Raw genomic sequence first — 21557 nt, 5'->3', positions numbered from 1 at the left:
TAGGCCCATCCTCCTCCTCAGTCATGCTGGATTTCCACAATTTCTGCAGAAGCACAAAACTCTGACCTAAATTACATGTATACTGATTTATCATGCAATGTGAATAGAACTAGTAGAGAATTACATGCTACATTTGAAGAAAGATGATTGAAAGATATACCATAAAGGCAGAATTCTGGACAAACACTCTTGCCTTTGGAACTGGTGGATTAAAAAACCCCTGGAGCAAAAGGGCAGTTAATAATATCTCTATTTAATGAAATGACTATTAAAATAAGCACAGTTTTTTTTTGATGCTCTGACAGAATTAAATCGTTTAATATAGTGACCTGCCTTGGAAAGTATGCCAGGTTAGATTATCTCTAAGTTAATGTGCTACTCTGACGACAACAACAACAATAGTAATAATGATTATTATTATTATAACAGTTCCGTTTTATGCAGCCACATAGCTAATCAGTTTGCTTAGAGCAACAAAGGAAGCGCCGCTGCTGTCTTCTTGCTCGCGCACGCACCGCTGGCTACAATGGTAAAAGTGCGTGCTCGCTCCCGCTGTGTAGCGACAAGATGGCGGTCGCCGCCGGATCAGGTAAAACGGTTGAGACGTATTTAATCACTGCGAAAAGCTATTTTTGAACAGTGTTGTCAGTGAATTTTTACCGCGTACCTGTTAGGTTTTATGATTAGATGGATTCCGCATTGAGGCGCTGTGCTATGTTGTGTTATTACATAGAAGCTAAAACAAAGCTGAGGAGAATGAATAGGAAGCGATGCTAGCAGCTAAGCTATCTTAAGTTAGATAAAAGGACAGCAGGTCTCACTTCAGTGCTGTTTTATGGGCGTGGAGCCGTTACTCGCCAGCCATCAGCAAATATGAGGCATTGCAACTTGCTTATGCATTTGTGTATTCATTTATACATTTTAATTTAATAGTTTGATTTAGGATGCTGCTTAAATTACAGCATCCTGTTGTCAAACCACAGCACCGCCACCCCACCGGAAAATGACAGCCTGTTTGCGACATCAGATTATTTACAGGCGCGATGTGTTGCAAACCGGGTGTGTAGCGTTACTTAAATGTCATCAAGAAATGCGGGTGAATCCCGCAGTAAGACGGTCTTCCTGCCCGGCTGTTAAACGTAAACAGTGACTGTACGTTTTCCGAGAGCTCATGAGGGAAACATGACCTGCGCTGAGCTTCACTGAGCTTCTCTGGAGACGCCGGTGAGCTGAAATGCTGCAGCAGCTGGCAGTGTGACTGGGTTTGTTTGGATGGCTCTGTTAAGGGTGCAGCCTCGTCGTATCTCACTGCGGAGGCCAAGTGATGCGGCACCGCCGGAGCCAGATGCTCAAGTCTCACAGGACGTGAAAATAACACCTGCTCTTATCAAAAGGCTCACGTAGGCTGCGCAGCTGAGGCGTCCCTTATTTTTTCTGTCTTATTGAGTCATAACTTCATAACTGCAAGTCATTTTGTCTGGCACACTGCTGGCAGTTTTATTTAGCTTCGTAAATCTACCTGTGGCTCTGGAAGTTTGCATGACTGAATGGCTGTGTGTTTGCCCACAAACAGGCGTTAAAGTTCCTCGCAATTTCCGGCTCCTGGAAGAGCTGGAGGAAGGTCAGAAAGGTGTGGGAGATGGAACGGTGAGCTGGGGCTTGGAGGATGATGAGGACATGACCTTAACACGATGGAGAGGGGTGATCCTTGGCCCCCCAAGGGTTAGTGGTGCCATTTTTAACACCTGGATGAGGACTTTGCAGGAGCAGGGGAGTGTTGACCAAGCCAAAAGATTAAGTTACTTAAACCAAAGGTGTCAGGTTTGATTTGTGCATGGCATGATGTTGGGGAGCAAATCAGGTCGTCCATGTGAAGAAGAGGAAAACATCGAGGCACTAACACTACTTTGCAGTGCTTCGAATGAATGTTTTTGAATTAAAACAGAATAAATGTGAAGCAGAAGCACAATTAAACTCCTGACTAAAGACCAAATATCGCATAAGTTTGCAGCATAATGTTGTTTTTGACTGCTGACAGATGTCCCAGTATCTTTTTAGTTAATTTTTATTTATAGGTATTTATAAATACTTAGCACTGCTCAGTGCTAAGCTGTAAAGTTGAAATGACCTATACGAGACTGTTATTGAAAATGCTGTTTTTAAATTATTGACTACAGTCCTTTGAGGACCTCTTTCACAGGACCATGGACATTACCGTATGTTAGATTGCAGCTGGGTCAGCCAGTTTGTCTTCATCTACAGTGTATTCATTTACTGTGTGACTGGGTAAAACTGCAGCAGTGCTGTCACAGTTACAGCCTGTATGCAGGGAGCATAAAAAAATTCTGGCATGCCACCAAATGTTTTGGCCAGAGCCAAAAATTGTAATAAAATTAGCAGTTATGTTAATTATAGCAGACATTTTGTTGATTAGATTAAAGCAAAAGGCACAGATTTGTGTAAAAACAAGGTACCGCAGACTCTTTAAACTCTCCCCAGGGCCTTTGTGAGTCAGGAGAAAAAAAACCCTACAAGGGTATTTCCTGCCTTAGTTTTCACATGATGTTGTTGCACACAGTGAACATTGTGTACTTTTTTTTTTTTTTTTTTTTTTTTTGTTGTTCAAAGTTCGGTGTGCTGTCTTCTCACCTCTCCCTAACTTCCTTTGATCAACAGACAAGCTATGAAAACAGGATGTACAATCTGAAGGTTGAATGCGGGCCAGGATACCCAGAATCACCACCTTTTGTCAGATTTGTGACAAAGATAAACTTGAATGGCGTGCACACCTCCAACGGTGTGGTATGTGAATTATTTATCATTATTCTTAAGCTTGATTGGCTCATTTTGGATGCACTCTGTGGAAGGAGCATCATATCTGCTCTGTGGAGTCAGATAAACAACTGATCAACTAGCTTAAACTGGCCTATCACTGATATGTCAGGATATATGTTTCGTATCATCTTATTGTTTAATACTCTCACTTACTGGTTGAATATTGGCTGAAATATCAATATAAGATTTTATTTACTCCTTAAAAGTCCCAAAAGGTCCAGCTCTGCAGTTGTCTGGTTATGAGTTCATATCATCTTGTTTAGAAGACGGCCATTGGTTCCATGGAAAAAGACGATAATAGATGATTTACATAATGTACATCTCGATCTTTATTCAGATGTTTTAGGATTTTCCAAGAGTTTTTTTTTTTTTTTTTTTTTTTAAAGATCTCAAAAAATTGGTAATATGTGGGATCTTTTTTCCTAACTTACATGAGCACCATGCAAGTTAGGAAGAAAGACGAGGGCCAGTTCAGCCTTCATTCTTATTTAAAAACCCACTTAGGGGCAGTAGGTAGAGTGGTGACCCCATGATCAGAAGGTCGGGGGTTCAACTCCACTGAACGGCTACCCTGAGGTACCCCTGAGCAAGGTACCGTCCCTACACACTGCTCCCCGGGCGCTGCATTGGTGGCTGCCCACTGCTTCACTGGGTGAATGGGTTAAATGTAGAGGAACTATTTCCCTATGGGGACTAACACATACACACACATTATACACACATTATACTTTCAGACTTTTTTATTTTTATTTTATTTTTTTACTTTTAATGCAATATAATATTATAAGAGATTAATTGTCTAATATGGTCATCTCAGGCACACTGCTCTACCTTTAAACACCCACCTGCTACTCAAACCTTTTATTTTACGTGGCAAAACGCTGGGGGCAAAGGATAAAATTGCTTGTTTCAGTCTGTGGATAAACTGAGATGCTGTACCAAGGTAATTCATTAAGGATCGCTGTGAGCTATGGATCATGCGAAGCGACACTAGTCTATTTGGAAATGGAATAGATACAAAGGTCCCCTTTTTTGCACGTAAATAACATGACTTCCTCGCTTCTTTGTGGGTGGTTGCACTCATTTCACTTGGTCAAGCGTGTCAGTGCTCATTCATCTGTTGCTCTGCTTTTTTTTTTCTCTAATTGTATGCCCAAGGTTAATGTGTGAAGCGTGACTTAAACACATTGCAGGTTAAAGCAGCAGTAAATCAGTTTCTATTAAAATAAATATGAATACCGGTATAATGGATCTGAACAATGAAATACAGTTATTAAAAAATAAATAATTTTTAAAAACATTTTGGTGCTTTAAAAAGGTAAATCCAAGATGGGGGATAATTACAATGTCTAACTGCATCCATCTCCACCCTGCAGGTTGACATGCATGCAGTGTCTGCGCTGGCCAAGTGGCAGAACTCCTACAGTATCCGGATGGTGCTGCTGGAGCTTCGACGGCTCATGACCTGCAAGGAAAACATGAAGCTTCCTCAGCCACCTGAAGGGCAGATCTACACCAACTGAGCCCCTGCTACTTTTGACTCCATGTTTTCTTTTTGTTTCCCACTTGTTCCTCTCTCTGTTTTGCTTTCATCCCTTTATCCCATCCCCCGCCATGTGACATTCCACCTCCTATCAACACCTTGGCTGAATGCACACACAACAGAAAACTTATGAATACAAGCAGATACATGCAGACGTACACACAGACACTGCTGTACACACACACACACACACACACACACACACACACACACACACACACACACACACACACACACACACACACACACACACACACCACTTATTAAGCCGTCATAAGTCATTCCAGCCCTCTGTCCTCTCCTATCACTGGAGCTCTGGGTGGACTCGAGTCAGTCCACACCAGATACGATCATTCGAATACTGTACATCTTACTAATCTTTTTTTTTATTAATATTATTTGTTTAAAAATGCAGATTGTACAATAACATAAATAATATTGAGTGTATCTCGTTGTGTGTTGACTTTTTTTGTATACATATCTTCACATCGATGCATGGGTTCTTCGAGGATAGTTCTCCATCAGGGTGTACGTCTGAAACCTCTTATCCAAAACACATTAAATTTTTATTTTTATTTATTTATTTTTTCATGATGAGATATTTTATTAAGCCCGTGTTCACACGAGCTTATAAAGAATTGACTGGATCTCAATAAGTGGGTGCACATGACTGTTAAAAGAAATTCTGTCTAAGAAAGGTCCAAAGTGAGCAATGCATATTCATGCTACTATACCTGATCTTAAGCATATGTACTGTAGGTCTGCAGTTAAACCATGCTCTAAAAATATAAAGGAAACAAGCTACCTCTTTTGAGCCTGTATAAAAAAGAGCAACTATCTAATGTGAATGTGTCTTGCTCTTTCTCTTTCATAAATCCAAATTCATGCTTGTCACATGGTTGTGATGCTCGATCTAACTATACAGGGCGGGGCATGTGAGTATGAAGTCATGCAAGTTTACAGGAAGAGTGACAATGCTGTTTAAATGTTCTTTAATCACCTTAGCAGTTGTGGTAGAAGATATGTAGACATGTAATTCATTTAACAGGAAATTTCCCCCCTCAGGCCATATTTACACAGATACACAAGTCTTGCATTGCAATTATATTTAATATACCTTGATAAGCATGAAGTAACATCTCATGTTGTTTTGGCACCTTTATGGTAATTGAAATAATTAGAAACCTGAATAATAAAATGCGCTGTCAACCAAAAATGTTCAATTTAATTAATCAAGATTAAATAAATGGGGTTGTCCAAACGGACCATTTGTTCTAATTTTGGCTAATCCTAAAGGGCCTTACTAAGCAAGACACTCAGTGTAGAAAGCTTCAGTCCCTGTTCAAATACAGTGTACTAGTGCCTCTCAAAAATGACTAAATATTATAATAAGTTATTTTTTTGCAATTTCATGTGCAATAGGTCAAACCTTTTTTATCTTAATTTTGATCATAGCTTGTCGCTCATGAAAATTAGAAATCCAGTAAATGAGTAGTTTGAATAAATTATTATTTATACAGTATAAATACTGCAGACTAGTACATGAAACCACTATGATGAGTGACTATGCTGATTTGACAGATGTCTGGATGATGACCATTGACACCCTTAAGCCACCGAAGGTCACTGCTGAAAAGGCCGGCTGTTTGTAAAATAGTGTATTAAAGCATATTAAGGGAAAGTTGACTGGGGAAAAGACTGATGACTGCAGGCTCGAGAAGAGTTCAAGAAGGAGCTTCACAAGAAATAAACTGAGGCTCTGTATGTCCCCCAAGAACCACCATGCACAGATGTCTTCAGGAAAGAAACTACATCTGTCGCATTTCTAATCTAAAACTACTCCAGAACCAGGGACAATGGCAGAAGCATCTCGCCTGGACTACGGAGAAAAATGAACTGGACAGATGCTTCTGATTTATAAAATCAGGTCCTAAAGTCTGGAGGGAGAGTGCAGAGTTACAGGATCCGAGGTGCTTGAAGTCCAGTGTGAAGTTTCTGCAGCCTGTGATGATTTGGGGTACCATGCCATCTGCTGATGTTGGTTGTGTTTGGTTAACTGGAGCTATAAGCCAAAAATAATCAAAATGAATAAAACAAACAAACAAAAAGCAGAAAGCCACCACAGCTCCCCACAGCTGCTGAGCTCCAGGATGGATTGACGTCATTTGCTACAGATTCTGTCCACTGAGAATTTATTCCCAGAGAAATGATTCAAAGTACATAAAATTTGTTTCTCTAACATTTCCAAAATGTGGTCTGGCTGTCAGTTTGCATAAAGGCTGAGCTGACTCTACAACAACAGACTGTAGCCTGGTTACAGGCTAAAAAAAATCAAGCCACTAACACCTTTAAAGATGTGTGACTGGAAATGATAACTTCCTCGAAAACACCATTGTTCTCTCACTTTGTTAAACTTACAAGAGTTTTTTTTGTTCTCAGCTTAGAATATTTTAGCACGTCTTAGAGTTAAGTAAAACCTGACTCTACTTCTACAGAGTGTGCTTTCTGCATTAGTTACAAGTGATAAACTGGTCATTAAACACATCAGAGCTGCTTTTCCACCATCCCTGGACTCGCACCAGTTTGCATACAGGGAGAACCGGTCAACCGAGGATGCGATCGCCACAGTGCTGCACACATTACTGAAGCACTTGGAACACAGGAACACCTATGCACGGCTCCTCTTTGTAGACTACAGCTCGGCTTTTAATACCATCCGGCCATACAAACTCCGTCCCAAACTCCACCAACTGGGACTTAACTCCTCTCTGTGCAACTGGATTGTGGACTTCCTCACTAACCGTAGACAGAGTGTCAGAGTGGGTAAGAACACCTCTTCCACCCTTGTGGTCAACACCGGTGCCCCTCAGGGGTGTGTTCTGAGCCCTCTGCTATACACTCTCTTCACCCATGACTGTATTTCCTCCTGCGCGTCCAATCTCATTGTTAAGTTTGCAGATGACACTACAGTGCTCGGACTTATATCCAACAATGATGAGACAAACTATAGGACAGAGGTGCAACAACTAGAGTCATGGTGCCACGACAATAACTTGGTCTTAAACACCAAAAAGACCAAGGAGATCATTGTAGATTTCCGGAAGAGGGGTCATAACAACCATCTGCCTCTCTTCATTGGCAGTGAGGCGGTGGAGAGGGTGAGCAGTTTTAAATTCTTGGGGGTAACTGTGACCGAGGACCTGTCCTGGGGCAACCATATCACCTCAGTTGTACGGAAGGCCCAACAGCGCCTCTACTACCTGAGGAGACTGCGGAGCGCACACATTCCCAGATCTCTGATGTTGAACTTCTACAACTGTGCCATCAGCAGCGTTCTGACGTATGGATTTCTAGTGTGGTTCCCCAGCTGCACCAAGGCCGATCAGCAAGCACTCCAGCGGGTGGTGAAGGAAGCTGGCAGAATTATTGGAACAAGTCTGCCAGAGATCAGTAATATCTTCCCCACTCGCTGTCTGAGGAGGGTGCACAGTATCCTGCGGGACCAACATCACCCTGCGCGCCACCTTTTCCATCTGCTGCCCTCAGGGAGAAGGTACAGGTCTATACAGGCCAGAACATCCAGACTGGCCAACAGCCTGTATCCACAGGCTGTGAGGCTCCTGAACTCTCTGCCCCCCTCTCACGGACAATAACCATATCCAACTTCTTAATAGCAATGAACTGGTCTGCATTGGTGCATCATATCTTTATTCTCTTCCCCCTCCTGCCCCCCCCCCCTCTTTCTTAAATAGATAACTATCATATCTGATATCATATCTCACAGTACAATAATATTGAATGGGTTGCATTGTTGTATTTTGTCATGTTTCTCAGGTCTTTGTCTGAATTTCTACGAACATTATTGCTAAGGATTGTCTTATTGCATTGGAGTCACACTGGGTTAAATATGTACACTTGGGTTTTAAGGGGTATTTATTATTTTCTTCTTTTTTTTTGGGTTGTATGGAAGCCCCAAACGCAATTTCATTGTTCTTGACAATGACAATAAATAAATAAATACTAAATAAACACGCTTGAAAAAGGCAAAAAGGGACAAAAAAAAAAAAAAGCTTTGTATGATATTAAATACATTTTTGGCCTTTTATACATCTACCACATAGTACTCAATGCTTTTAAGCATGTGGGTCATGTGTGTGACCTGGTGAAGTTCACACAAAACATCAGAATGTTTGTTGGTGTCAGAAGGGCTGATCCGAGTATTAAAAAAACTGTTCAGAAACTACTGGGATTTTCACACACAACCATCTCCACAGATTAAATGGGATGTTCTGAAAATAAGAAAATATCCAGTGAGCTACAGTTTCTACAGTTCTCTTAAGAAAATACCTTGTTTAAGTGGCCAAACTGCTTTGAGCTGATAAGGAGGAAACAGTAACTCAAATAACCAACTGGGCTGTGCAGAAGAAAATCCCTGAACTCGCACGTTGAAGACGAGTGTCACTCCTGCCAGTTAAGAACATAAAATGAAGCTACAATTTGCACAGACTGCCCTAAACTGGACATAGATGTTATATCAACAGTTCAGGCTGCTGGTGTAATAGTGTCGGGAATATTTTCTTGTACCACTTTTGGCCCCTTAGTACCAAGTGAGCATCATTTAAACCCCACAGGCTGCGGCTGAGCACGTTCGTCCCTTTATAACTGCAGTGTGACCATCTTCTGCTTCTAGCAGGATAACACATCATTTCAAAAATCTCCAATGATGCCAAACTGGTTTCTTTAACCTAACATTCAGTTTACTGTTCTCAAATAGCCTCCACAGTCACCAGATGTCAGTCCAATAGAGCACCTCTGGGAGGTAGTGGAACAGGAGATTTGCGTCATAGATGCGCAGCTGACAAATGTGCAGCAGCTGTGTGACGCTCTCAAGTCAATATGGACCAAAATGTCTGATGATTGTTTCCAGGACCTTGATGAATCTGTGCCACGAAGGATTAAGGCAGTTATGCAGGCAAAAGGGGGTCCAACCCATAATGAGAAAGGTGTACCTAATCAAGTGGCTGGTGAATATATAGTCAGTATTATAGGTTTTAAAAACTATCAGGCAATGCCAAAATACTAAGCTCTATATTTATTAATATCTGCTACGGCATGTATCATACAGTTTTGTGATTCCTGTGATGTTAAAAAAAACTGCCCTTTGAAAAGCATTTATTTTGAAAAGTCTGATAGAAATAAATGCTGCTGATACAAGAGGAGTGCTTTTCTGTAGTCACAGATACTTCAGTCTGTTTTTAGGCTTACCAAAAACTGTAAAACTCCACACGCATGAGAACCTGTTGTGGTTTTAAAGATGGGATGAAAATAGCAAAAGTAGATCTAAAAAGATTTAAGTGTCGAGTAAAATTAAAACAGAAAGCAGAACTGACACACATGAGCTGTGAGAAAGGAGAAGGAGAAAAAACAAGCACCTGTTTGTCTGGGCAGACTATGCAAACTAAAAGCCTAATTTTGTTTGATGAGAACTCGTTGTGGAACACTGTTTGTGCTGTTTCATGGAGACACTGGGAAAACACAGGGAAACATCATCATCATTAGGCTATTATTAATGAAATCCTCTTCTGTAATGAGAAGTCAAATGAGTCAGTGTTGGTGGTGCTCTCAGGCATCCAAACAGGTCTGAGCCGGTTATAAAACAACCTACTTGATTGTTTTGCACTAACAGGAAGTGAAACATAAGTATGTCAGTACAAGTTTTGACAGAGCCAGCACACGTCATCACATCAGTCATCTCTTAGCCCCTGGCCACAGTTCCTCCTGTGTGTAATTCAAATGCTTATTAACTGCTTTTAAGGGTCCTGCCCATGTTTATGGTTGATTTCAGGTTTCTGTAAAAACCAGCCTCAGGATGCCTTTTTTTATCTTTTCTATCACAGACTCTGTTGCCTTATTTATAGCCTTATTTTCTTGATTGATTTGTATGTTATTTTATCATTTTTAAACCCTTTTTATCCTGTATTTTCTTACAAAATGTAAAGCTAGTTACATCTTTTACTTTGCTTTATACATAGCAAATTAACACAGTGCTCTATTATGAATAGTATTATTCTTACTGCTAATATTATCATCATTGTATCAATCCAGCTGAAATGTCAGCACTTCCCAAAAAGATACTGTTTACCAAATAAGACAGTCCATCAGCAGCACAGTATATTGATATATTTTGGTTGATTCAACTGAATAAATTTAATTTTATAAATATTCATGCTTGTTCAGCAAGGGATGACTCCTACTAGCGTTGTTAATCCCAGCATCTTTTCCCCGTTACTCCATCAGGAAGCTCTACTATTAGAGAGACTGTAATGATATTTCAAAAACATTATCTTTTAATAAATAATTAAAAAAAACCATGACAATTATGTCATTTATTATTATAAAATTTAGTCTTGACATTAATGTAACTTTGAAATGAATGATGCTACTGATCTGTAGTGCCATCTTCAGCTCTACACTTTATTTCCTGGACCACATGCAGACCTCTGTGACATCAGTGGCCTGAGCTAGTAAAGCCAGCATGATAGCCTTTATATGAAATTGTCCACCCCTCTGAATGCCCGCTTATTTCAAATGTGGGTGTTACATTTACAAGAAGAGCAGCCTGAGATGTCTGAAGAAAGACTTTAACCATGTGTTTCAGCGAGTCTACAGGCACTGCTTGCAGCTAAGCAACACAAACAGCATTTACTGTTTGTGTTGTAATCTCTCCATGACCAGGAACAGAAGTGCATTTTATTTTTAAAAAAGGAATAAGCAGCTACTGCAGTTTGGCACTTTGTAAAGATATCCAACTGGACCCTCTGACAGGCACAACACGATCAGTTGTATATTATACAGCTAATGTTTGCATACTCACTCTCTAACCTCATTTGATGACCACTAAACATGCAAAAAATCATCATGTTTAAAATAAACAGCTGCAGATTAATAAAAACAGAGTAAACACAAATTTGCTCTTAAGTATTGAGGGCAAAAAAAAAAAAAAAAATCCCATAAATTAATACATTTAAATAAATTAATGCAGAGATAATGCAAACATGATTCAAGTTTTTCCCTTAGCAATACTACTTTCTGTTATTGCTTTTCATTTAGCTGAAGTTATTGTGCAAACATCAAAAATTTTGGATGTTTAAAAAAATATCACCAGTTTAATTTATATTTCTTGCTTTGTTTGGACAGCAAGAAATGTGTTATTTAATAGTTTTGATGTCTTAAAAATAGATGAATAAATGTGTCCAGATTCTCAGTTGGTTACAATAAATTTTAATCTGCCACCCTTCCACTGTAAACATTAAAAACCTACTGATTATAATGAAAACTGGATCCATGTGACAGTATCTGAAACAGTTGCATAGTGTCACTAAATAAATACAGATTTGATTTAGTGACACTGTGATGTGTTACGGCTCAGTCACGTAGTGTGAAAATGGAAAGCAGCCTTTTTGTAAATAGGAAAAATTAGTGATTGCATTGAATGTTTTCTGCTGTCAGCAACTGAGTGCAATCAGTTTCAACAACAAAACCGGTGACCTGGAGGTTGAGTGTGTACGCTCATTTTATATAGTCATAAAAAGTTTGGTCATGCTGCAGACTCCAGTCAGGACTCCAGTCCAGTTTTCCCTAATGTGACTGTAGCATTAGTGAGTTAAGCTCAGTTTACCAGAACAAGGTATTTTGGCTCTGTTTTACAGGAGGACCATGATGTTTTAATACCAAATAGACACAATGAAGTGGCTACTTTTCCAGAATAATTTGGTACCAGTGTTTTTCAAAGGACTGATTTGTCAAAGCTCGGTGGCAAACCGATTTATTTGACACTTGTGACCAGTAGAGGGCAATGTAGTATTAATCTAACCTGACTTAATTCGATTTCATCAGTTCAGTGTGATATTTAACAGTTATGTGACCCTGAGGGGGGAAATATGTTTCTGTAGAGTTGGTATTGGAAATATAAGACCCCATAAACCTCATCTAGTGTTTCACTTTGGGCTACAGGTTGGTATTGTCAATTAATATGAGCCTTGCTTTTGAGCTTGTCTATATTTTGGCAAATTGGCATGTAAAACAAGACGGATTAGATATTAGGAGTTCTTTCTTGAGACTTCCTCATGAATATATCGAACAAAAATGTCTTGTAATTTCTAAGCAGGTTTTTGGAGGCTTGTTTGCATTCACTCTAGATATAAAGGTAATCCTGGAAGTTTAAATTCACTCAATCTAAAAAATACAACTATGTGTCTCTTTTTAATTATGCTGAAGGCTGAATTGTGATTCTTTTTTGGCACTTTGGTATCTTCCCTTTAACTTTCAGATGTTAAACTCCCCCCTGTAGCTGCGTTTGAACAGTCAAAAACAATTATTACTTTTATTTTTTTATTGTCTTATTCTTTTAGCTGTCTGTGCGAGCTCCTCAAAGTGCTAAAGACTAACTTGACCTTAATAAAGGAAGACACTACCCCCTGTTATCTGGTGGAGCTGATCATTGGTGCAGGAGTGGACTCTGACCTACACAGCAGCCACACGAGTCCCACCAGCATGTGCTTATGCAAGACCAGTCAGTAATCTTTTTGTAAGATGACAGCAAGTCCTATTCAGCGCCTCCGAGGATTAAAACAACTTGTAAGTACATTTTTGTATCTAAAAGGAAGTGCATTTACTCGAGAGCTCAGTACTGAGTGCGTGCAAACACTGTAATTTCTGTTTTTCTTTTAACCTCATTATCTCAACTGACCACACCACTTAAAGTACAGTATAAGACTGTGTTTGTCAGCAACCTCAGTGTCAGCTTCTTCAAATTCTGTTTATCACAAGACTGCCTTCTGACTTATTTCATCATGAGATCAGTTTGAAAGCCACACGCATGCACAAAGACAGAGTGAAAATGTGAAGAGGAAGAGATGGGCAGGCACATATCGTTAGCTTCATAGCATAAGTGCCTAAGTCATTGACTTAGTCAAATGACTTAGGCAATTATGCTATGAAGCTAACGATATGGTTTGTTGAATTCCTCGACAATGTCTGAAAGTAATGTGAAAATTGTACCAGCCACTGCAGGTGTGAACCCTTCTTAATGCTGAAAAGGTTGTTATTTATTTTGGGTAATGACTAACTACCACTACACTGTATCGCAGGTATCAGTGGGATAAAAGTATTTCTGTTTTATGCTGATTTACATTTGTAACATGAGTCTACATTTATTATGTTATGAGAAGAAATAAAGAAACAAAATATAGCATCAGAAATATAAAATACGATCCATTTCAGCAAATTAACTACAAAGTAACGATGAGTTGCTTCAGCTTTACTGGCTACAACAATAAAAGACATCTCAGGCATGAAAGTCTATACAGGTGAGGAAAGCATGACTGACAGTGTGGTAGACAGCGGGACCACAGGTACTGCTTGTCACATTACTTAGCTTCTAGTTTACTTATATTGCCAGCAGTTGCTGTACAAAGGAACAGGTTTCTGTTTGAGATCTCTGTCTGTTGGTACCGTTATCATGAACTCAATATCTCGAAGAACTTGAATGAATTTCTTCACATGACATTTATCTTAACTTAAGAATGAGCTTATCAGATGTTAGTGGTCAATGATCAAGGTCGCTGTGACCTCACAAAACATGTTTTTGGCCATAGCTCTTAGACTGTGATGGCATTTTATATGTAAAAGGTCAAAGGTCAAGTTTAGACCTCAACTTCCCTTGCTGGCAGAGGCATAAAACCAGAAGGGAGTAGTTATAATTTTTTTTGAAAAGAATTTCTTTTGTTTCAAAAGAATGCCGACTATTATTATTATTATTATTATTATTATTATTATTAAAGTACCGGTAGTACAAACAACAAACAAACAAGAAAACACCCACAAATATTTCAGAAAATTTAGTGTTTTTTCTCTTTGTTTTTTAAAATGTCAAATATTGTATAACAAGACAGAACAACAAATGTGAATGGATTTTTTTCCTCATACTTAACTAACTCAAGCCCTTCATTGAACTACCAAATAAACACATTGGTACTCTCTTTCTGCTCAGACACGTGGCAGCACTTCTGCTATAATTTTGTTCGTGTTTAACAAAATAAAAATGCAGACATAAGTGGACACATTAGTTTTTGACTGCTAGTGAAAATTGTTTACAAATAACTCTCACTGAACTAGCACAGTCAATCCCTCAACATGTTTGTACTCTCTGCTCATATTGCCTTCATATTAAATAATTTTATTATTAACATTGCACTCAACAACAAACAAATCCTTCCTAACAAAAAAAAGTAACTTCAAGGGCCAAACTGCATTATATTTCTTCACATCAATATACAGGCCGCGAGTTTGAGACCCCTGGTATTTACTCTGAGTTTGGGAACACCCAGACACAACAGCATTACACAGCACTTTTCTTACATACTGATGCATCCTTATTAATTTATTTCCACAGACTTTTTCACACTGATCCACCTGCAGTATGGCTCTGCTCGTCCACTTTCTGGCCTGCGCCTTTGGCATTGGCTCCTGGGTGGCTGTGAACGGACTGTGGGTGGAGCTGCCGCTCATTGTCAACACACTCCCTGAAGGCTGGGATCTACCCTCCTACCTCACAGTAATTATCCAGTTTGCTAACGTGGGACCTCTGCTGGTCACCCTGATGCACAAACTGTACCCAGGGTGTCTTAAAGAGTATATTGTCATTTACTCCATCCTCTCCATCGGTGTCCTGTCCTGCATCCTGCTTGCCTTCTTCTGGGACAGGACCACGATTTTTATAGGGGCATCACGTAGCACAGCCTTCTTTATCATAACTTTCTTCCTTTCTCTGGTGGACTGCACTTCTTCAGTTACCTTCTTACCTTTTATGATGCAGCTTCCAGCAAAATATATTACCACTTATTATATTGGAGAGGGGCTAAGTGGTTTCATTCCTGGTGTAGTTGCTCTAGCTCAGGGTGTGGGTATGGCCAAATGCGTCAACTCTTCTGAGACTGCAGGAAACCACACAGGATCATTACATACGGAGTATCTTCCCCCAAACTTCTCCACCGAGGTGTTTTTCTTCATCCTAGCAGCCATGATGTGCATAAGCCTGGCTGCTTTTGTTGCACTGAACAGACTCCCTCGGACATACGAGCTGTCCACTGAGAACCTTGTGCAGGATACAGTAGTGTCTGTCAGCTCCTATCTGTATAACTCAGGGGCTGATCTTGATGGAGGAAGCGTAAAAAACAATGGTGAGGCGGTTGCCCAGGGCAGACATCTGGTGGCAAAACCTTCCGTGTACCAGCTGACCTTCATTTACTTTCTGGTGGTGTGGGTTAATTCTGCAACCAACGGCCTGCTTCCCTCTGTGCAAACATACTCCTGTATGCCATACGGGAACCTGGCCTATCACCTCTCTGCAGCTCTGGCATCAGTGGCCAACCCAGTGGCCTGTACTCTTGCAATGTTCATCCAAAACAGGTAATAATGTTTTATTATTGTAAGTCTGTATGAAACGAAAAGTGAAGTGTCCCGATGAACACCGAAGCAGTTTTGACTTCCTCTGTTCAGGGTAAAATCTGTACCAAATCAAAAACACGTGAATCAATTTGCTATGTTGGTAAATAGTTTACAGATGCATTTACTGAACATAACTCATAACTCATAAACGCTGGTCCCCTGGCCTGCAGGTTATGGGTCCACAGCTTGATCTGCAATAGACACTGGAAAGTATATAATGGACACTGAAGAATGGCCATCTAATTTAGGGTCCTGGGAAGAGCAAAGCCTATCCCAGTTGTCATAGGGGTAGAAGCAGGGTACACCCTGGACAGTTTGCCAGTCATTTGCAGGGTTGTCACAGAGAGACAGATGACCATTCATGCTCATTCACACCCAATTTACAATCAAAAGTTAGCCTAACATGCACGCACATGTTTTTGGATTATGGGAAGAAGTACCCACGCAGAGCTGGGGGGAACATGCAAACTCCACAAAGAAAGAAAGCTGGCTGGCAGACTCAAACCCAGGAGCGTCTCACTGTGAGGCAGCAGTGCTTACCACAGCACCTGCAAAAAGTAGGTCAGATTGTAAAATGAACCTACTGCTCCTCTAATCTATGACGTCAGTAAACACTTTCCTTATTGTAGTCTCAATCTTTAGTCACATCTAAGAGCATAAAGGTTGTTGTGACGATTACAGTTACAAAAGGCTGATTAAGCATGTTTACTGGGTATGATACTACAGCACCTTAGCATTGAAGACAAAGACACTTTTTTCATCTAATTTGGATTCCCCAAATCTTACATTTTCTACAGAGGAGTGTAGATTTTATCCCCATCATGATTTTTGTAAGCTCTTTGGAAAAGAAGTGTTTACCATACAGCAAGCAAACTCTACTTTAGTGTATTTACAGGTACCTGATTGTTATTAACAAGTTTTTTCCCCCACTGTCACTCAAATATTTGCTTGGGCACAAGGTCCATTGAATTATTCACTTGAAAGACAAGTTGCCTTTGGATTCAGAGAAATTAACTAACTGCTGCTGATAACAGACGTCTTTTGCGCCCAGGTCGCTGGTCTTTCTCGGCCTTCTGGCGGTGGTGGGGACAGGATTTGGCAGCTATAACATGGCCATGGCAGCTATGAGTCCCTGTCCCTTGCTTCATGGGTCTGCAGTGGGAGAGGCGATAATTGTGAGTGAAACGCAAGCATGTTCTTTGTACAAAAGTACAAAACCTCCTTCATAAACATCCTGAGCGTTGAACTCTGCTCACTCATAACTTATGATGAGGCAACATCATTACTCAGTGTGAAATCAGAGTCTATTTTTTAGTCACAAACACTGTTAAAATAATGATTAACATCCAAATGAGCTGCTGAGTCTGTGTTCTTGTTTTACTCTCACCAGGTGCTCTCATGGCTCTTCTTTACTGGGACATTGTCTTATGTCAAAGTCATGGTGGGTGTCATCCTGAGAGACCGGAGCCACAACGCTTTGGTCTGGTGTGGAGCTGCGACACAGATGGGTTCACTAGTGGGCTCCGTCATTATGTTCCCGCTGGTTAACATTTACCAGTTCTTCAAGTCAGGAGACTTCTGCAACACCGAGTGCCCTCTATGACTGATGACGAGCTGCAGACTTTGTTAGATTAATTTAATCTTTTTTTGCAAGAGATGTAGATGAAAGGCGCTCTCATGACTATAAACAAAAAGTGAAGCCAGAACTGTTTCTGGCATGTCACTCCCTCACTAACAAACATGCTGCATCTTGTTTTTAATCAAGGCACAAATTAACACACAAGTGGTTATGCAGTCCTGTGAAAAACAAAATACACTCTATGATTCAGTTGTTTGTATGACCACCTTTAGCTGCAATAACTTGAAGTTATTGTTTTCTATATGACTTTATTGCTCTCTCACACCGCTGTGGCCCACTCTCCTTTACTGCCTTGCTTTAGTTCATTGAGGTTTGCAGGCATTCATTTATGCACAGCTCATAAATACACAGTATTTCAATCAGGTTGAAGTCTGGACTTTGACTGGGTCATTGCAACACCATGATTCTTTCATTCTTTCTTCTACTCTTGTAGATTTGCTGCTGTGCTTGGGATCATTGTCCTGTTGCACGACCCATTTTTGGACAAACTTTAACTGTCGGCCAGGTGGCTTTGCATTTGGCTCTAGAATATTTTGGTGTACAGAGGAATTCCTGGTTGACTCAGTGAGTGCAAGGTTCCTAAGTCCTGTGGCCTCAAAACAAACCCATATAATCACCCCTCCACCACCGTGCTGACAGCTGGAATGAGGTGTTTGTGCTTATGTGGTAAATGTGATTTCCGTCAAATGTGGCGCTGTGCACTGTGGCTAACCATCTTCACTATGATCTTGTCTGACCAAAAGACATTGTTTCAGAAGTCTTGTGATTTATTGCAACTTGGCAACCTTAAGCTGTGCTGCCATGTTCATTTTAGAGACAAGAGACTTTCTTCTTGGCAGCCTTCCAAACTGGCCATACTTGTTCAGTCGTTTTCTAATTTTTTATCGTCATGAACGTTAACATTTAACATACTAACTGAGGCCTGTAAGGTCTGAGATGTAGCTCTTGAGGTTTTTGCAGTCGTTGGGCATTGCCGTCTGACCTTGGGGTAAATTTACTAGGACATCCCTTGCTGGGAAGATAGTGGCATTGTGCTAACACACACCTGAATGCTCCAGACCAGCAAACTGCCCAAACGTTAGCTTTTATAGAGGTGGTCACACTTGCTGCATTTGATTAGCAGCACCTGGCTGCTTCACATCATCTTAATTCCTGGGGTAGCAGTAAAGGTGTGCTTAGCCCTTCAGGGAGTCCTGCGAAAACTTATTTTTCCCCTCACATGACTCTAATTCTTCAAAACATCACAACATGTCATTTTTACATTTTTTCTTTGAGCTGGTAAAACCGACGTGCTTGTCAATGAGCTTCAGAGGTGAATTCAGCTTCTACCTTTTTCCAGACATACGACTGGTTTAAATTTAGCATTTTTTTTTGTTGCTCAAATGATATTTACTTTGCAATGTTGTGTTTATTAAAACACGTTTGGACTTACACTTGTTACAATATTTGGCCACTAGATGGCACAAGCATTCTTTTAAGACATGTCGGTTCACAATCTGCAGACACCGAGTGACCACAAATCCTTCGACGTGAAATACAGTTTACTGGGTGCTCGAAACAATAAAAGGGGTTAAACAGATTGAAAGCTCATATTTATGCAGCTATTATGCGGGATGTTTTGCTTTTTAAATCACCCATGTATAAAATGAAAATCTCATAAAAACAGGTGGTTGATGCATTTTATTATCTGTGGAGATGATGGACACACTGACAGGACATGGACGTCTATTTATAGAACCACACTACTAGTGACAGCTTGAAATAATCAGCAGGCTGTTCTGGCCAGGACCAATGCAGTTCTGGTCATTGTAAACAATGGAAGTCTTGCAGAAAATATGAAACAGTTGTGGTTATTTTGGGCACTAATATTTACATATTTTCATTTTATCCTACTTTAGACTTGCACTAAACGACATGAGAGAAAAATACCGTACTTTTTATTCTATTACATTTACTTACAAGTTACCAATAGACATGTGAAAGTATAAACACGTGACTAGCATTCAAAATATGACGAATGACTGAACCATGATTTCCACCCACCTGTTGAAAAACACTTTATCGTGAGTAAGGTCAGCTCAAAGTCAAATGGCTTCCCCTCATAGCTTTTCAGATGGTTTTATTTAGATAACAGAACAAAATGTTTAAAGCTGAATACATATTTGTGTTGCAGAATCACTTCCTTCCTTCCTCTCTAGTTAATTATCTTACTTTCCCTCATATTTATGTTCTTCCCCAGCAGCAGGGCCTGACCTCTACAGCAGGGTAGGATCTAATGTATCTAAACATTTAATAAGATAAGATCACTTGGATCCACTTTCTAAAACAGAAAAACACTGCTTACACACTGTTGCATCAGTATTATGATACATAATAATATATGAGTCACTGAGGCTATTTTTAATTTAGGTATTAAGTAGGATTTTCAATTGAAGTGATCCACTGGTGGTGGGTGTTTTTGCAATGATATGTTGGTGCTATCTCCACTACTGAAATAATTTGCACCCCTAAAAATGAACAAGTATCAGTTAATTGGTTCAGGGTGTTAGTCGGGATTGTTGTGCATGGCTTGACTAACTTGTCTAACTAACCCTGGATCCATATCTTAGTCCAGGAATTTTTTCAGGGATTTTAAAAAATCATTGTGATATAGGGCAAAATTTGTCATTTTGCACCATCTCACAAATATACCAAACTAAAATGAGAGGAATTCGGCAATGTCTTTAAAAATATCACTAATCCACTAATCCAGGCCCAGATATCCTTCTGGATCCAAGGACTCAATTTACGCATGTTATGGGGAGAATTTGAGGGAGGTGGTTAGTCCAACACTGTTATTTTTAATTAAAGGAAAAAATATTACCATCACAAAGGATATTTTCAATAGAGGTCTAGCAAATTTTATTGTCCCCTTGCTATTATACATATGATGAATGTGTGAGTCGTGCAAAGCTGCCTTTCATGTACAGCGATGCCCTTTCATTGATAAACATCAACTAGTGTTTAGAGGCAAGATTAGCAGCCATGAGAAAGCAGACATAGAATGATCCCATCATTCCTATCCTAAAGATGCTGGTGCAAATCCTCTGAGGAGTATGGACGGATGCTGGTCATCGATGGGAACCGCAGAGTGGTTTCCCATCAGCAGCTGTTCCTCCTCTCTGCCCCCCATGCCCTTCAGAAGGAAAGCGAGAGGTTCCCTGGCCTGGGTCTGGGGGGAAAAGCCAGGGCGGTGGAGGAGGGCTCTAATTACTGATGCTCAGCAGGGGCCGATGGCTGTTGCTCCTGCCGCTGGTCACTTGGGAGCTTCCCTGACCCCGACACTGAGTAAAAACAAAAAGATAAGGAAAGGAAAATGGGGCCACAATTAGCCCTACATAGCCTCCAGGGCCCAGGATCAGTGGAGGAGAAGCACAGATGGGACTTTCTCACTTGGATTTGCTGAATCTACATTGCAGTACGTGTAAACTGTGCAGAAATCACTGCAGTCAGTTGCTGATGCAGATTTAGAGGACGGGTTTGTATGAAATCTTAATCACGTCAAACAATACATGAGATTTATTGTTTTTGTCTTGAAATAAAAAATCTGAGCATGACTACAAAGTAGAAGTGTACACCTGAAGACTGTGCAAACGCTGTTCTCTCATTGCTAATGTGACCTTGAATGCTTGTATGCAATCAAGAGGATTTTCTCTACGCTTCATTAGCTAAATTCCCTGATTGGCTCTGGGCTTTTGTGTCAAGACAAAACAAAGCAGCAAAGAGAAGTGTATCATTTTCCTCCGAGTGTCAGATGGTCCCATCGCTCCTCCAGCTGGTCAGGAGGGGCTGTGGCCACCTGGATGCTGTGTCCCGGTCCTGTGAGATCCTGCAGTCTCTGCCGTGTGAAGACTCCACTTACTACGCAACTGAGAAGTCCATCTGCTCAGGTCGACACCTCCCAAAGAGTCCCCCTCCTCCTCGACACCACCGCTACCACGACCACAGCACCCCCTTGGCTCTCCTCCCTCCAGCCAGCCACTGTGCCTCTCA

General features: G+C 40.4%; 2 protein-coding genes across 3 annotated transcripts; both read left to right on the top strand.

Moving 5' to 3' along the window:
* Positions 1–542: 542 nt before the first annotated feature.
* LOC146610842 (ubiquitin-conjugating enzyme E2 variant 1-like) lies at positions 543–4804 on the top strand. Of its 2 annotated transcripts, none has more exons than XM_085344179.1 (4): positions 543–589; positions 1574–1722; positions 2677–2802; positions 4212–4804. In XM_085344179.1, the coding sequence occupies exons 1-4, from the start codon at positions 568–570 to the stop codon at positions 4356–4358; spliced, it is 444 nt and encodes a 147-aa protein (XP_085200305.1). In that variant the 5' UTR covers positions 543–567; the 3' UTR covers positions 4359–4804. The 2 variants fall into 2 exon arrangements, with proteins under 2 accessions (XP_085200305.1, XP_085200306.1); XM_085344180.1 differs by having other exon boundaries at positions 567–589; positions 1574–1776.
* An 8151-nt stretch (positions 4805–12955) lies between these two features.
* On the top strand, positions 12956–18874 carry slc52a3-1 (solute carrier family 52 member 3-1). The gene is made up of 4 exons (XM_085344248.1): positions 12956–13015; positions 14832–15847; positions 16938–17061; positions 17277–18874. Exons 2-4 carry the CDS (start codon positions 14859–14861, stop codon positions 17487–17489), a joined length of 1326 nt encoding a protein of 441 aa, XP_085200374.1. The 5' UTR covers positions 12956–13015; positions 14832–14858; the 3' UTR covers positions 17490–18874.
* Positions 18875–21557: the final 2683 nt, after the last annotated feature.

The sequence above is a fragment of the Diplotaxodon limnothrissa genome, linkage group LG20, assembly GCF_057381915.1.
Source record: "Diplotaxodon limnothrissa isolate DT_005_m linkage group LG20, D_limnothrissa_male_GT1.1, whole genome shotgun sequence".
Taxonomy (NCBI): Eukaryota; Metazoa; Chordata; class Actinopteri; order Cichliformes; family Cichlidae; genus Diplotaxodon; species Diplotaxodon limnothrissa.
The sequence above is the reverse complement of the archived record's forward strand: the minus strand, read 5'-3'. Positions and strand labels throughout refer to the sequence as shown.

Bases quoted from the DNA above. Each gene is read 5' to 3' on its own strand.
- LOC146610842 (XM_085344180.1), top strand. From the start codon at position 568: ATGGCGGTCGCCGCCGGATCAG. The intron at 1,777-2,676 runs GTTGACCAAGCC...TTTGATCAACAG, and splicing joins CTTTGCAGGAGCAGGGGAGT to ACAAGCTATGAAAACAGGAT. The intron at 2,803-4,211 runs GTATGTGAATTA...TCCACCCTGCAG, and splicing joins TGCACACCTCCAACGGTGTG to GTTGACATGCATGCAGTGTC.
- slc52a3-1 (XM_085344248.1), top strand. From the start codon at position 14,859: ATGGCTCTGCTCGTCCACTTTCTGGCCTGCGCCTTTGGCATTGGCTCC. The intron at 15,848-16,937 runs GTAATAATGTTT...TTTTGCGCCCAG, and splicing joins GCAATGTTCATCCAAAACAG to GTCGCTGGTCTTTCTCGGCC. The intron at 17,062-17,276 runs GTGAGTGAAACG...TACTCTCACCAG, and splicing joins CAGTGGGAGAGGCGATAATT to GTGCTCTCATGGCTCTTCTT.